General features: G+C 47.7%; 1 protein-coding gene across 1 annotated transcript in view; it reads left to right on the top strand.

Annotated features, from left to right (window-relative positions):
- Positions 1 to 1,567: 1,567 nt before the first annotated feature.
- Positions 1,568 to 17,736, top strand: part of arhgap24 (Rho GTPase activating protein 24) — a gene marked incomplete at its 3' end in the record, with an annotated part of 91,858 nt that continues 75,689 nt past the window's right edge. Inside the window, exons 1-2 of the mRNA XM_083670424.1 lie at positions 1,568 to 1,969; positions 14,663 to 14,904. Coding sequence (XP_083526550.1) covers positions 14,683 to 14,904 — 222 coding nt within the window. The 5' untranslated portion in view covers positions 1,568 to 1,969; positions 14,663 to 14,682. The remainder of the gene's footprint in view (positions 1,970 to 14,662; positions 14,905 to 17,736) is intronic.

The raw sequence follows: 17,736 nt of genomic DNA, 5'->3' as shown, positions 1-17,736 counted from the left end.
TTAAACCACCATCACAATTTAGATGGTTATCTTTGGACGCAATATAACACCACAGTCTTTTTCTAATGTGTAATGTTCATTCTGCATGTCAATATCCATATCTGTCTCCAAACCAGGTAGAGGGGATTATCCAAAAGATTGTCGCCTTGTTTCGCTTTTCCCCGCCCTGTGCTTCACTTGAATAACGTAGGTGGTGTAATGAATTGATTAACTGTGATGGTGGTTATGATGAGAGAAAGATAAGAAGCTTATGGACAGATCCCTGAGTTCTCATATCCCGACACACGACGGTTCCTGTCAGGATTCCTCTTCTTATCTGATGGAACGCCGTCCTGCAAACTTGGAATAACCATCCTCATTCAGCCATGATTGGTCTTCAAGGGGCTTTACACACAACGCAGGCAGTCCCAACTGTTCTGAGCTGGCTGAGGTGTTTTCTGTTCACATTGTCCTTTCCAGCAAGGTTACAGCAACGGTGGGGTCCCCGTAACCAGGCCGGCACAGTTAGGCTCAGCTCGGTTTGGCTCTGTGGTGTGAATTAGGGTCCAGAGAATGAACACTGTGAGAAGATGGACAGGGGCAATTAAGTCAGTTGCAGACAAACAAGATGCCCTTTCCATTGTTGTGTATACAGCTGGGCTTGCAGGAGTGTGTGTGTGTGAGTGTGTGTGTGTGTGTGTGTGTGTGTGTGTGTGTGTGTGTGTGTGAGACACAGTAGTTGAGAGCCGACTGTTTGTTCTACTGGCTGCATACACATCGTTTGTCTTCGGTGTCATCTAGAAGACAGTCTTATCTGGGGCAACTTACAGTCTGCACTGGATTGTGTTTCATGAGGGGAAAAAGGGCAGATGACATCATAGAAAATGTAAATTTAGGAGAGTCATTCAGTTATTTATCATCACTAGTATGTCAAATGTGGATGAACTCAGCTGTCTGTGAATGACTGCGCTTCTCATTCCGAAGGCAAAACTTTTTCCTCAGTGTTTTTTGTGAAGTTCTTTGGGGATACGGGAACAGATGGCGGGAGGACAGACTGAGCCACAGAACACTAGACTGTTTCCACCCTTGGCTCAGGACAGAGGTGTTCTCACAGAGGTAGTCTCTCCCTACGGAGGGTGTGTGTGCGCTGTGTGTGTGTGTGCGCACGCGTGTGTGTGTGTGTGTGGGTGCATGCGTGCGTGCGTGTGTGTGCGCGTGTGCGTGTGTGTATGTGTGTGTATGTGCCAGTTGCCCGTGTGGAATCTGAAACCCAAGGCAAAGTCTGTGAGGGGACGGCTCAGTCAGAGCGAGAGACTCATCTTCAGACTTCCTCAAACATGCTCACACTAACACCCGTTCCCCCTCCTCCCCCTCCTCCTTCTCCTCCTCCTCTCTCTCTCTCCCCCTCTCTCTCCCTCACTCTCTCTCTCCTGCCGCAGCTTCTGTCCCTGCCTGCACACACAGACAGCCCTCAGAGCCGAAGTTGAGTGTGAGTGTCTGTGGACTGTATCGCCTAGCCTGCTCAGAGTGTGTGTGACGGTGTGTGTAGGTGCGTGTGTATATGTATATATGTGTGTGTGTGTGTGTGTGTGCTGACTGCCTGCTCCTGGAGCCCCATGTGGCTTTGCTCTGCTGATCGCGGCTGCCGACCGTCCGTCCCCGCGGATCGCTCCCAGCATGCAGATGGTCTGAGCAGTCAAGGGAAAAGTTTATGACAGCTCGTTTCAGCCCCGCGCCTCCAAACAGGCAGCTGGCCAGACCGGGCTCTATGGAGGTGACAACAGCAGAGACAGAGAGGGGCTGAAGTACGGTGTCTCTCTCCCCCGGATTGTTGCTCTCTCTCTCTCTCTCTCTCTCTCTCTCTCTCTCTCTCTCTCTCTCTCTCTCACTGGGACGAACGTGTCTGTGGATTGGATCTTGGATTTCTTTCTTGTCCGTCTCTGTCTCTTGGCACGGTCGATCATCCCTGAAAGGCAGTTTTTTTTTGAGGGTGAGTAAAGTGTTTGTTGGTGGTTTGTTTGGTGCTTTTTGGTGGAGGTGCAGTACTGGACCCTGCGTTGAGGTGGTTTTGTTGACATCTGGGGCTGCTGGTGGGTTGGTTGGTTGTGTTTTGGCAGCTTTTAGAGGTCATGTCCTTTTCACGAGATGAGTTCACACATTTGCACACACGCACACACGCACACGCACGCACGCACACACACACACACACACACACACACACACGCACACACACACACACACACAAACACACAAACACACAGGGACACACGCATAACTGCGCACTCTAAGCAAGAGCAGATATCAGTGGGACTGTCTGAAGATAAGCTCAACTGTCTAATCGTCCCTATGGAGCAGAACATCAGAACACAGAACATCAGAACACAGAACATCAGAACACAGAACATCATGTGATGCTTTATTCTGATCATGATGACAGAGCCGATAGGCTCCATGTTCTTGTTCCAGTGACATGCGGTATGTGCCATCTTGTGTTTCCATTACTCAGGTTTTTATTTGTCATACTGTATGACTGTGAGTCAGGTGGTGTTTCTATCAGTTCTGTTTGACACAGTGTACTATAAACAGTACAGTACAGTACACTTCCCCACAAACCCAACTGCTCGCCCAGTACGTTCTCATTACTAATATATAAGAGATATGAAAGAGCTTCCTGGAGTTTGGCCATCTACCACTCCATTTGATACCTGAAATGAATTCTCAGAAGAAGACATTCCTGTTGGTTTATTTCCATCCCTGGTTTTAATCATCAGGTTGGTGTAAACACTGTGTTTTGCTCTGTTCAGGAGTCGTAAGTACCACCAACTACAGTTCGCCTTCATGATCCACTTTTACCCCTCAATTAGTGAGTCATTTCAGTCTGAGTCATCATCACGCTCCTCGAAAACCAGAGAGGAAGACGGAGGAGCATAACAAACCCAACAGAAACCCATGGCATGTCATGAGTCAACTCTCACATAGAGTACATGGGTGGCCTTGTGTCACAGTGGAACACTCAGTGAGTACCAGGGGAGGCTGGTGGAGGTATACCATTCCGCCTGTCCGTTCCATGTATTACAATGAGCCAGGTGAGGGGCCAGGTGAGGAGACTGTGGGGGGGGCCAGGTGAGGAGACTGTGGGGGGGGCCAGGTGAGGAGACTGTGGGGGGGCCAGGTGAGGAGACTGTGGGGGGGGCCAGGTGAGGAGACTGTGGGGGGGGCCAGGTGAGGAGACTGTGGGGGGGGGCCAGGTGAGGAGACTGTGGGGGGGCCAGGTGAGGAGACTGTGGGGGGGGGCCAGGTGAGGAGACTGTGGGGGGGGCCAGGTGAGGAGACTGTGGGGGGGGCCTTGCGGAGGGGCATTTAATCTGGTACAGTAACATCAGTCTTAGGGCCATTCATTCTTACATTCTTACCACAGATGTGGTCATGACCCCTGCACTATGCCCTTGTGGGACAGACAGACAGACAGACAGACAGACAGACAGACAGACAGACAGACAGACAGAGAGACAGGTGGATAGACAGACAGACAGACTGACAGACAGGCAGGCAGGTAGACAGAGAGACATACAGACATACAGGCAGGTAGACAGGTAGACAGACAGGCAGGTAGACAGATAGACAGAGAGGCAGTGACACATGGATTTGCCATCCACAGAGGGCCTCTTGGACCGTTCGCTGGCCAACTGAAAGGGACATTTAATCATATGGGGATTAATGTGGAGCCCTATCATGTGTCCACTAAGTGGGGCTCTGCAAGGGCGACGTCACAGACCAACCACAACTTCTCCCGGACATTGTTCCCCTGTAAGGGAGGCGTGTGTTTGTGTGTGTGCACTAGTATGTGTGTTTGTGTGTGTGTGTGTGTGTGTGTGTGTGTGTGTGTGTGTGTGTGTGTGTGCGCGCGCGTTCGCTTGTGTCTGTGTGTGTGTGTGTGTGTGTGTGTGTGTGTGTGTGTGTGTGTGTGTGTGTGTGTGCCCCCTATCAGGAATGTCTGCAGTGCACAGGCTCCACTGGTGAGCCCAGGGATCAGGTTTCCACCGTCAGCTGCACTCGGACAGCCAGGTTTGGCTTTATGATATCTGTTTATCGAGGAAGGGAGAGAGGGGTGGGGGTGGGGGGTGAGGCATGTGGGGTGAGAGGGGAGAGGAGAGCTGGGGGAAGAAGAGGCAAAGTCTCTTTAGTCATACTCAGTGACTTGTCTATGAGGGGGCCATAGGCACAAAGCCAATGTTGTTCAAGTGATTTTCCTACTTGAAATCCCCTGCAGGAAATGTATCTGTGGGAAACTGGCTGTTATCAATGAGAAGGAGTTTGTGTTCTGCTCCTTGGTTACTATGCTGCTAACCTGATATGCATATTGACCCATGGGAGAATGTGGATGGGTATGAGGGTGGGATAAGGCTGTAGATTGTTGCTGAGCAGCCTAACTTCAGCCATTGGTCGGTGAATTCACAATCACAGGAAGCTGTCTGTGTGTCCATTGGTCCATAGCTAGACAGGCCACAGGCTGTTATCAATTGTGCCTCTCCACCATAGGTCAATCAACACTCCCTGACCTCTGACCTGAGGGGCCAGCCACTTGTTGCTGTGTCTGGGCTAATCCAGCCGCACTTAGCCCAGTTCGATTGTACCAATATCATATTATACAGCAGCAGCAACACAATAGGCTCAAGACTCTTGGGGGTCTGAGGAGGCTTACAGTGAAAAGCTTTGATTGGGTTTACTGTGACTTTTCTAGCCTCTTAAAGGTATCCAGTCTGACTCAGAGGTCAATGGGCCCTCCAGTCAACGTGCAACAAGAGATCTCCTCCACCTCTTCAGGAATTTGTGGTCAGACAGACACACTGTGACATATGGCATCGGGTGTGTGTGTGTGTATGCGTGTGTGTGTGTGTGTGTGTGTGTGTGTGTGTGTGTGAGGGGGAGGGGAGGGCTTACAGTAGAACAGAGCAACTGAACCACATCATCATGGCTATAAGAGGGATTTCATATGCTGCCTAAATGCAGAGCAGTTGTGCTTCGGTGAGCTGTAGACACAACAGGCTCTGAATCATGACAGAGCAGGAAAGGATGACGCCATGACACACTGATAACATTCTGAATCAAGAAACCTCATGTTCAGATGAACCGCAGTGTTCAGGCACGATTACCCCCAACCTACAGGACAGTATAACTGTCTTTGGTAGGGTGTAAAGGTGGACCGCTGCTCTCTCAGTGCTATTCACCATGACTGACGGTTCACACTGTGGCACGAGGCAAAATCCTCCTTCGGTGGAGACGTCACAGTCGGTATCCTCCCGAGTGGCGAGCGGCCACGGTCATGTGGATGGGATCCGATGGACTGTGCTGAGCACCCTCCCTCCCTCCCTCCCACCCCCCCTCTCGCTCCCTCCCTCCCTCCCGAGTGCCCTCCTCCTGACCCCTCCCGAGCAAACATCACCACAGGAAAGCACACAGCACCTCGCACCCCCGTGCCGTTTCAGCAGGGGCTCCACAACGTCCCTGTTGTTCCCTCGCCAGCCGCTGGTAACGGCTGGTTATATTTGTCTTTAGCACCAGGCCCCACTGTGCCGGGACTGCCCAGGGGCCACAGATGGCGGGATGAGGGGGAGTGTGTGTGTGTGTGTGTGTGTGTGTGTGTGGGTGAGTGTGTGTGTGTGTGTGTGTGTGTGTGTGTGTGTGGGTGGGTGGGTGGGTGGGTGGGTGGGTGGGTGTGTGTGTGTGTGTGTGTGTGTGTGTGTGTGTGTGTGTATTTAAAGTGCTTTACAAGCACATATTGTGGAGCATCTGCTTTTCTCGAGATTCTTGCCATGCCAGCTACAGTTGATCTTACTTCTCACTTCAAAGTGTTTCCGGCAAATTTGACCCCCAGTTGACGACTGGAAATTCAGTACGGTTATGGGAGCTGTTTTATTCTCATTTTTAGCCCATGAACATGTGGTTTTAACATTTGTTGTTTCTCTTCTTCCATCCCCTGGTGCCCTGTATTGTCACGGTGATTGATTTCACCTCTGTGCTAAGCTACCTTGCTGTTGTGCTTGCGCAGGCTAGCTGAAGACTTCTGTAACGAGGCCAATTAGCCAGAAGTGGAGATGGAAATATTTAAAATTGATATTTTAAATATTTAAAATTCACATATATGATGTCTTCTTGTGCCTCGTAGAGTTGCAGAAGGCTCCGTGCATAATTATACACTAGTCATTAACTTTGTGTCATTGTAATTCCAGAAGTTAGCTCGTGACTCCGCTACAGTTACTAGCTCGAAGGCTAGCAATTTCCAACAGTTGATGTGTGGGTTCTGTTACTGAGGCGGCCCAACCGCTGCCCAATCGCTGCTAACCCTAAGCCTGAGAGGGAAGATGTTGCTAATGTTACAGAGGAACAGTGTTTAGGGGCTGCTCTGAAAGAGAGACAGGCTCCCTTTTATGTGGTGAAAAGGTAGGCTCTCTGCTTGCTTAACACACTAAGGGTTGACCCTAACCTAAGGGGTTAACCCTAACCCTAACCCTAACACACTAACCCTAACCCTAACACACTAACCCTAACCCTAACACCCTAACCCTAACCCTAACACCCTAACCCTAACCCTAACATCCTAACCCTAACACACTAACCCTAACCCTAACACCCTAACCCTAACACCCTAACCCTAACATCCTAACCCTAATCCTAACCCTAACACACTAACCCTAACCCTAACCCTAACATCCTAACCCTAACCCTAACACCCTAACCCTAACATCCTAACCCTAACCCTAACAACCACAAAAAAAATACTGTTATTGTCAGTATTGCTAATGCTAAGTGGGAAGGGTGTTTTTTGTTGCACTGTACCTTTAAAGCTTCATCTTCAGTTCAACCTAATGGTCATTACAATTCTAAACCACGGTGAGCTTAAACCAGCCCTTGGACTGATGTGTATACCCCTGTAAACCGTGTTAAAGAGGATTTGGTCAACAGAAGGGCAGGGTGTCTTTGTGTGGAGATAAATTAGCATTTCCTCTGGCATGCTACTGCCCATTTGATGTATCGTCAAACCTACTCAGGCTCACCGGTTGATGCTTCTTAGCCAGCCACAGTGCCTTGTATTCCTCATGGTCAATTGAGCCCTGCATCACCGAGAGAGTTGGCGGAGCATTAGTTGTCTAGCACCGGAGCCTGTTGGGTACTGCAGCAGCTGCTCAGCTGCAGTTCTCAGGGACTGCAGACGGACACACAGACAGGCAGATGGTCCGGTTAATGGCTCTGTCTGCTTAGTAAAAAAAAATTAAGAATTTATGTTCGCAATTCAGCTGGGAATCATTATAGGTCTTAAGTGCAGTTTCAGTCAGTAGATTAAGGAGATCATTCGCACTTGTTTTGATCAGCACCCTCGTAAAGATCAATGGGGCTCGTTTGTCTTTTTCAATGGCCCCCGCTTTGGAACACAACCAAATGCGTCTTATTTAAAATGTCACTGCTCAAGTGAAAAAAAATGGGTGTTTTGAAGTACTTTCTTGCTGTCTTGCTCAAGTAAAAAATTAGGGGTTTAAAAGTAATTTCTCGCCATCTTGAAAAATAGCCTATTTATTCGTGTGATTGTTTCATCTATTCACTGCTCTCCAAAGGGCAAGCTAGCCAAGTGCAGCAGAACACTCTCTCATTCCTTTAAACGAGGGGAGGGCTGCAAAGAAAGAAAATGTCAAACATTGAAACAGGCTTTTGTGTCCTGTGAGGTCCATCTGCTGTGAGGTCCATCACATTCCCATACTGAGAACAAACATGCTATGCAAGCAGGGGGAACCTGATCTGCAACAGGGGAGGCTGGTAGAGGTAGAAATCGGAGGACGGGCTCATTGTAATGCATGGAATGGAATGAGGAATGGCGTCCATCTGATCTGCAACTTCTGGATTCGCTGGATTAGGTCACTTTCCTCATTCCGTTCCATGCACAATGAGCCCGTCCTCCGATTTCTACCTCTACCAGCCTCCCCTGTTGCAGATCACACAGTAAACAGTGAATCTGACGCCTCAGTAACAAGTCAGCTGTGTTAATGTCTTACCCACGGCGTCATCCCTGTAACTGTGACCTCAAGCCTTCCCTTCTAATACAGGGTCACGCAGGGACCACTTTATCACTCAGGACTGTCTGTTCCCTGCTACCGCAGAATAACACGGTGGACACACACTCTCAGGACAGCCTGTCTGGAAATGTCCTTACAATGTTACTCTCCACATGCTTCCTCAGATCCCACTCGCTGAAATGTTATTCCAAATGCTTCATCAGGTCCTAGTTGACTGTTCACTGTGTCTGGGCTGGAGGGATTAAGTGGAAGCAAATGTGCAGGCTGTGGCTGAACAAATGTCACACTGTACTGTGGACTGTTTGAAAAAGCAAACTCTGAGTAGGCTTCGGGCCTTCCAGCACGTCATGTGCAATGCAGTCACCTACAGAAGGTCATAGACATTAATATTGATTAAAGCCACTATTAAAGTTTTATCAAAGTATTAAAGGAGTGGACTGTTATTGGGCCACTCCACTTAGGAGAGTTTCTCATCCAGCACACTTACTACACAAGATGGATGCCAATATGTGTATTAATAGTTGTTGTTGTTGTTGTTGTTGTTGTTGTTTTGTGGTTGAAAGTTCTATGATGACAATAAATCTAATGATAATGGAAATAGCTGGACTGAGGCCACAATCCATTATGTTTACCGAAATGAGTCTAGTCCAATCAACAGGATTGATGCCTTCAAGTTCCACAGGATGGCTGAAAGGCCAATTTGAGTTTCCATTACTAGAAGCTGGGTATTCAGGAGGGTTTTTCCTATTTCAGGGCATGATTGAGAGAGGCACATCAGATTAGCCAAAACAAACAATTGCCTAGTCATTGAGAATCTCTTCACAACTGATGGACAATGTCAGAGAGAGGGGGGGGGTCCCTCTTTAGGCAGACAGAGTTAAATTCTAGTTTGGTCTCACGCTGCTTCACGCAGGACAGAGGAGTAATGTAACTGAACCAGTCAAGCAATTCACAAACAAATACACGGCGGCATTACACAGACAAATGCATTATGCTCTAATGCACAGCGCTTCTGCCTCATAATAGGATTCAATAGAATCAATAATAATAATATATATACGCCATTTAGCTGACGCTTTTATCCAAAGCGACTTACATTGCAGTGAGTGCATAAATTTCAGTATATATGGTCCCATCGGGAATCAAACCCACAACCTAAGCTTTGTTAGCGCCATGCTCCACCAACTGAGTCACAGAGGACCACAGTGGGTAAATGTCTCAAATAGCACACTAACTGATTTAGGCTCTGACAAACCCCCGAACATTTATCTTCTCTTTTCCTAGACTACAGAAATAATGTCTCTTCCTAGAAGGGCCACAGAGTTCGTTCCCTGTGACCAAGAGAACGCTCAAGGGAACGTGTCACATCCTGTTTACAAACATATGGTTGGAGCCAGAGGAGCCCAGCGGTGGTCAGATCAGTGTCTGTCCCTCTTACATATGTTTATGGTACAGGTCAAAGTTCAAGGTCTCCTATTCCCAGCAACCCCTGTGGTGAAGTCGACGGTCACACACACACATGCAGTGTGAGAAAATTCCATCAAAACAGACTGTAAATGCTGTGGCTGCTACATTATGGACCATTGCGTGATGACATGTATACCTTTAGAGTTAGAACACGGTCGACAGCCAACACAACTGTATGAGACTGGACCTACACATTCCATGGCTGACTTGAAAGCAGGTCCATTCATACTGTATACAAGCCCCATTTAAAGTCCAGTATTTTCATTTCTTTGTTTTTTCCCCAGCTCTTTCTCTCCAATTAGGATGAATAATGTCATAAATAATACATACTCACCCCGAATGCTTATTCTGCCAGACTGTGGTGGATGTTTTATTCATGGTGGTTTATCAATAGAGGCTTTTAGGCTGGTCAGGGCATGGGGCTCTGGAGACAGAGAGGGGCAGTGTTACTGGGGGCATCCATGCCTCCGTCAGAAGAGGGGGGACACGGTCCTGGAGGCACTCAGCGTACGTACGGTACCACCCCAAACACACAAGGCCTACGTTTGTCACTCCGCTCTAGACAATTTTTGTGCCTTCAGAATCAGAATTCTTTTATTTGGCCAAGTATATTTGCACATACAGGAAGTTGGCTTGGTGAGGTTGGTGCATGGGACATAAAAAGCAATATAAAAGAACAATATATAGGCAAATACTAACAAAACATTTACAAAATAGCAAAATATTAACAAAATAGCAATAACAAATGTACAAAATAGAACAATAAAACAATACATGTTGTAGGCTGTGCGAGGCCAAGTGGCAATGAGGCCAGAGGCTGGGAAATGGGTGTGATTCCATTTCACATTTCCACTTCCATTTCAGTAATGCACTTTTTTAAACACTTGGAATTAGTGAAATTATGATTATTTACCTTTAAACACTCCCTAACCACCTTGATATATATCTGGTATGTAATGCAATACTCTCACAAAGTTATACAAACAATTGTCATAAACAGTAGGGGACTGTACAGCCTGTCACCTAGACTCCCCAATAAATCAAGGCTGTTATGGAGTAAGAATAAAAAAAACAATCACATTTCTTCTGTCATTTACTCTCCCAAATGGTGCTGATAAAGGTTGTGGCAGCCATCAATGACCCCTGAACCTAGATAACTCCCTACCACTGGAGACTGGCTGTTTTCATACGGGCTTTGGGTCGGCCAGCCTCAGGGGCTGGAACAACAACTGCCACTCCAGACAGGGCTGATAAATCACTGCCTAGGAGGCCTGGCACGGGGCAGAGCTGTGGCACGAGACTGGCACCACACACATCAGGGGGTTCCGTCAACAGATGGGCGTGTCATCTCTGTGCGCTCGTGGCTCGTGGTGTGCGTGTGTGTGCGTGTGTGTGTGTGTGTGTGTGTGTGTGTGTGTGTGTGTTTACCACATGTTTTTAGATAACAGAGGGGTGGGTAGGAGTTACTCCATGCTTATCTTTGGACCCTCTGCTCAGGCATGCTGACACTTAGAGAGCGAAATAACACTCTTAGACACACACACACACACACTCACGCACGCACACGCACACACACACACACACACACACACACACACACACACACACACACACACACACACACACACACACACACACACACACTCACACTTCCATCCTTCCTCTCTCACCTGAGGCCCTTTAGTGGTTGTGTTTGAACTCACCACCGCCATAACCAAGGACACCACCATCCTACAATGCCTTAGGCTGTGGAAAAAGACCCACAGTGCTGTTAAAACAAGAGACGTAATTCCCTTCGGAAGGAATAACAGGACCCAGAGGGGAACAAGCAGGGCAGGCAGAATGTTGGGAAGCTAGCCCGGCTCGGTGGTTCCAACCAGGAAGCGCTAACTGTTTGCTAACAGGGGCCGTTATGTGGAGGCGGATCAGAGAGTCACTGTCCACAACCCTGCTGCTGCTGCTGCTGCTGCTGCACTTGTTCCACAGGAGACTGGAACAATCTACAGAGAGAGAGAGAGAGAGAGAGAGAGAGAGAGAGAGAGAGACAGACACAGACACAGACACAGACACAGACACAGACACAGACACAGACACAGACAGGAGTGGGTGGGTGGGTGAGAGGGAGTCACGGAAAGACAGGGATGTACAGGGACAAAGAGAGAGAGAGAGAGAGAGAGAGAGAGGGAGTGGGGGGGGGGAGAAAGAGCACATCTGGATATCATCTGGGCCTCCGGGCCATAGGAACTTCCAACAGAAGGTCTCACTAATGACAACGTGGCAATGTAAGAAGCTGACAGCAGCAGGTTTATCAACCACAGTCAGGCTCCTGTCATTTAAACAATGAAACACACTGAACAGGAACTGTGTCAGTCTCTGGGAAACTCTGTTTTGGTTGGGGTTTTTTTTTTAGTTGGAGTTTAGTTGTGTCTCAGTTTTTCGTTGAAGTGCTCATGTTCTGTCTCTGTTGACCACTTCTACACACACTCTCACACTCTCTACACACACACACACACACACACACACACACACACACACACACACACACACACACACACACACACACACACACACACACACACAAGCTGCTACCTCATCAGTACAGTGGGGTAGTAATCCGTTGATGTCTGTTGGTACTCGGGAGTCTTGCATGATGACCTTTCACAAACTGTTTTTCTACAAACTCATTGTCTAATAGAGTGAGTTGGGTGCATTTGTTTGTGTGCAGTTGGACATGTTGGTCATGTCTGCAACGATGAAGAAGCCAAGGATGTGTTGGAGTAAATGATGAAGTGATCCTCACCTGCATCTTCTAAATGCCTCCTGGGCGTCTCCATCAGCTGCAGGGAAACTAGCCAAAACAAAAGCTGTCTTCTGAAAGGCAGGTGTGGTCATTAGAACTGACGACGGGGACTTCCTTTGATCTGGTCAGTCTGGAGAAGCTCCCTTCTGTGCTGACTATGTGGTGATTATTTCTGAAGAGGGGAGGAGGGAACACACAGATGGGACTAGATTAGGAGTATCACACACACACACACACGCACACACGCACACACGCACACACGCACACACGCAGGCAGGCAGGCAGGCAGGCAGGCAGGCAGGCAGGCAGGCAGGCACACACGCACGCATGCACACACACACAGTAGAGTAGAAAATGCTCACCTATGTTGAGTCTAATTGCAGCAAATCCACTTTGACAGCTGTGACCGGATAGCAATATCACTATTGACACGTTAAACATGGAGTTCAGGTGTGTGTTGTTGATGCTGCAGTAGAGCCCCTCAGCCGTGGGAAGATCACAAAGTTGTAATTAATCCTGGAACATTTCCCTTGGGCCCGTGTGACCCTCACACCAGTGACAGTGTGAGTAAATGTCACATACCACTTTGTTCAGCCTGTCAATAATTCAGTGTCAACATACGTATTTTTGTTGCAATGTCTGTTTTGTATTGTGTATGTGTGTGTGTGTGTGTGTGTGTGTGTGTGTGTGTGTGTGTGTGTGTGTGTGTGTGTGCTGTAAGTGAAGGGAATATGGCCGTCCCTCTCTCTGCCTGTGATGGAAAAATATTGTAACGATGATTTGAAAAAATACTGGCAACACCTGTGCTGTTTTTCCCCCTGGAACTAACTCTCTCCTCTGGTGCAGCGGACCGACTTTAATCTCTGCAGCAGGCTGGTGTGTTGTGTTGTGTTGTGGTGTGTTGTGTTGTGAGTGTCTGAAGTTGGCCTGGGAGCGATAATGAATCCTCTTCAAATGTGTCCTTCCTCCGTTCCTTGAATAAAGCGCTGAGGTGGCGTGAGTTGATTGGTCAAATCAGTGTAGTGGAAAGCTTGATTTGACCAATCCAGTCATGTTCGATCAGCGATGACTTCAAGGAAAGGGGGGAATACATTTTTGAACAGGGGAGGCTGGTGAAGGTAGAAATCGGAGGACGGGCTCATCGTAATGCATGGAACGGAATGTGTGTACCATTCCTCATTTCGTTCCATGCATTACAACGAGGCCGTCCTCCGATTACTACCTCCACCAGCCTCCCCTGTCAGAGGGAGTGGGGTCCCATATGTCAAAGTAAAGGTCATGTATGTACTGTTTATGCAGTCTGGACCAGAGGGAGATAGACTTCCTATGGTAGTGTTCATGTCAGAGCTCGGGGTTTCCCATGGAGTCCTACAGGGCTTGGGTGGAAACTAGGTGTGACAATGGGGTGCAGGTGGTGCGTGGGAGGAGTGATGACTATATGAGCAGCATTTTAACCCTTTGAGACGTTTACTCCATAGATCGTTGAGGAAAAAACGCTTTGGTGTTTCTGCATAAGACTAGTCATATGTATATAGATATAGAACATTCTCGAGCTGACCTACTTGTGTCTGGAACAGAGTTCAGCCAGCCTAGCCTAGCATTCAGCCTAGACTTCTGTTCACACGTAGAAGAATGAGAAACCACCTCCCCAAAAGAATCGTATCATGTGTCTATTGTTTGTGTGCAAATGAATTATACACCCTTGTCATCAGGCAATAAAGCATAAAGAGTATGGCTGGAAAATATGGGTCAGGGAGAGAGAGAGAGAGAGGGAGGAGAGGGAGAGAGAGAGAGAGAGAGGGAGGAGAGGGAGGTGTGGAGTGAGCTGAGAGAGCAGACGAAAAAAAAACTGAGTGAAAAGTTTGGCCGAGTCCGTTATCTGGCTTCTGAATACAATACCTCCTCCTCCGTTTCCACTCCCACCCTGCCCTCCGCTCTCACCACAGACAGAGGGAACATGTGTCTGTGAGGCTCACACTCCATAAACCCTGCTTTGCTTATCTGGAAACATTCAAATGCAGCCCAGTGTGCACCAGACAAAAAAGTCCAATGTGGTTGTGGTCCGATCTGATCCTGCTCAGTGCCCTTCCTGTTGTTGGTGTTGAATGTTTGATCAAAGTGACTGAACCTACTGCTGTTGTGGAATGTAGACTACTTCATCTGTGTGTGTGTGTGTGTGTGTGTGTGTGTGTGTGTGTGTGTGTGTGTGTGTGATACTGTAGATTAGACTCTCCCCCCCCCCCCCCCTCTCTCTCCACCCCTCTCTCTTCTATCCTGTGGTGTCATCCTCTATATCAAAGTCAGTGTCAATAACACAACCCGCTCACGCTCTACCTCTCTCTGTCTACAGAGAGATCTACTGTCCTCATCATGGAGGAGCAGGCGGTGTCCCTCAGCAGCCCCCAGCACGGTCTAGGACACGGTCGCGGTCACAGTCCCGGTCACAGTCCCGGTCACAGCAGACTGAACGTGGTCAGGTGTGGGTGGCTGAGGAAGCAAGGGGGCTTTGTGAAGACATGGCACACCCGTTGGTTTGTGCTCCGCGGGGACCAGCTCTACTATTACAAGGACGAGGAGGAGACCAAATCCCTGGTAAGTCACTCGCTCCTCTGGTCTGTGTTACCACAGGCAGTTACTGTTCTGGGGTCAGTTTGCCAAAAGGCTTTGTAGCTTAAGTAGTACTTCATTTCTCCTTACAACCAAGCTGCAGAGCCACAAGAGAGTTGTACGAGCAATGTTTGCGGGTAAATCTTCTGGGTGTAAACGAACGGGATTTGTTCAAATGAACCACTTTTCTGGTCTAGGGGAGGAGTCGGCCTGGATTGTCAAAAGAGAGAACTACTTTAGCTACGAAGCTTTCACGAATCTCACCACTGTTCTGGGTCATAGTGTTACATGTACTGTGAGTGGTACAGGACATGCAGCTCAAAAGCAGTTTCAGTCGTGCAGACAGAGCAAGTGTGATCCACGTCTGGTTAAGAACCACAGTTCTGCTCTGGGACTGTAGGCTACCGGAACATATACCACTTGCTGTCCTACATAACGTCCAAATTAGATTCAGATAGAGACAGTGTTAGCCCACTTGTCTGGAACCACACTGGTGGTATTTTTGGAACGCTGAGTGGTATGTTGGTGTAGGCAACTGTTGCTGGGGTTTCTGTGGGACTCCTCCAAAAATGTGTAGTTGTAAAGTCAGACGTGAACACATTCCCAGTTTTCTTATGAACTGTTACAGAGGGGGGTAGGGTGTGTGTGTGTGTGTGTGTGTGTGTGCATGTGTGTGTGTGTGTGTGTGTGTGTGTGTGTGTGTGTGTGTGTGTGTGTGTGTGTGTGCATGTGTGTGTGTGTGTGTGTGTGTGTGTGTGTGTGTGTGTGTGTGGCAGACTTGTTGTTAATTGTGCTAACATTACTGCTGGGGGACTTTAAAGCTTCAGAACCTCCCCTTTATTTCATGCAGCAATCTCTCCTCTTTGAAGCGGTCGGCCTGTGTTGTCCTGGATACTTAATTTTCATGTTTAGTGCAATGTTGAATCTCACTGTTAAATCTCTGTTAAATCTCACTGTTAATTCTCTGTTAAATCTCACTGTTAAATCTCTGTTAAATCTCACTGTTAAATCTGACTGTTAAATATCACTGTTAAATCACTGTTAAATCTCACTGTTAAATCTCCGTACATACAGCTCACTTTAAGAGTATCACATCACCTTCTTCAGTTGACACCTATATCTGAAAACAAATACCCACATTATTATCAAAGGACATTGGATACGTTTCAAAGTTAGTTTGAAGTTTTAGGCAGCAGGAAACCCTCAATTTCCTCTGGTACAGCTCTCAGAGCGTAAACAACACTTGGTATGATGACGTACGGTGGAGGTAACCGTCCTTCAAAACAGCGAGTCAAAAACTATTTATCTATTTCCTCTTAAAACAAGAAAAAAGCGTATTTCCTATTTTTTAATGTGACCACAATCAGTTCAGAGTTGACTCAGATCGCATCAGATCGCTTTTTCACATCGACCAGGATGAAGCCGCGTTGTGGCTCTGGCGCCTTTGGCGCTGAGATCAGTTCTCGGAACTATTATGCCAAATGAGGTTCTTGGTCTCGGTGCAGACATATGCACGAGCCTGGTGTGAGAGAGCCTGTGTGGGAGTGGGAGAGCAATAATGAACGTACATGGAGCCAGGAAATACTCCTACACTGTAGGCGACAACAGAGATGAGATGCAAGAAATAACGCTGAATCTGAATCTCACAGGCAATCTTCTTATCTAAGGAGCCTGATTTGATCACATTTGCACTTTGAAAACGGTGTCCGTGGCCTAATCGTCGGAAATCAACGTATCCATAACCATTGCACAAAAACAGACATGTACAGAACCAGTCAAGAGTGTGCAAAGCTGTCATCAAAGCAAAAGGTGGCTACTTTGAAGAATCTAAAATATAAACCATATTCTGGTTTGTTTAACACTTTTTTGTTTACTACATAATTCCATATGTGTTCCTTCCTAGTTTTGATGTCTTCAATATTAATCTACAATGTAGAAAATAATAAAAATAAAGAAAAACCATTGAATGAGAAGGTGTGTCCAGACTTCTGACTGGTACTGTACAGAAAGGCTTTTTTCCCCAACATGGTATAACCCTAACCCTAACCCTAACCCTAACCCATGGTATAACCCTAACCCTAACCCTAACCCTAACCCTAACCCATGGTATAACACCCATATGCATAAAAGTGAAATGTCTTGCAGGATTTTCGCTGCACATTGAGACTGCACATTGAGACTGCACATTGAGACTGCACACTGACTAAACACAGAGACTGCGCTCGGTGGAGACATAAACAAATGATATGGCTGATGCAGCACGACAGATACAGACTTTTCTTCCTCAGTGCTGTTTTGACTACATTTGACTGCTCTGGTCTGGCAGAGTCATCAGCTGGAGCAGGGCCTGGCTAAGCTAATGAAGAGCAGACAATGACTCACACACACACAAAAGGCCGTCTCTCAAGTTACTGTAACCAGGCAGTCTGCTCTGGGCCTTTGTAGACAGTGTGTGTGTGTGTGTGTGTGTGTGTGTGTGTGTGTGTGTGTGTGTGTGTGTGTGTGTGTGTGTGTGTGTGTGTGTGTGTTTGTGCGTGTGTGCATGTGCGCGGGTGTGTGGGTGTGTGTGTGTGTGTGTGTGCGCGTGCGTGCGTGTGCATGTACGTGTGTGTGTGTGTGTGTGTGTGTGTGAGTGTGTGTGTGTGTGTGTGTGTGTGTGCGTGCTTATACATAGACAGCAGAGGATGAATAGGGGGAGGAATAACATTGAAACGAAGCAATGCACAGGACAGTGTACAGCATAACGCAACAGGCAGTGGAAGGTTCTGAAGCAGAGGGAACCTGCTGTTGCTGCCTCATTAGTGAGACTCTGTTAGC

The sequence above is a fragment of the Argentina silus genome (genome assembly GCF_951799395.1).
Source record: "Argentina silus genome assembly, chromosome: 5".
Lineage (NCBI taxonomy): Eukaryota > Metazoa > Chordata > Actinopteri > Argentiniformes > Argentinidae > Argentina > Argentina silus.
This window is presented reverse-complemented; position numbering and strand designations above follow the sequence as displayed.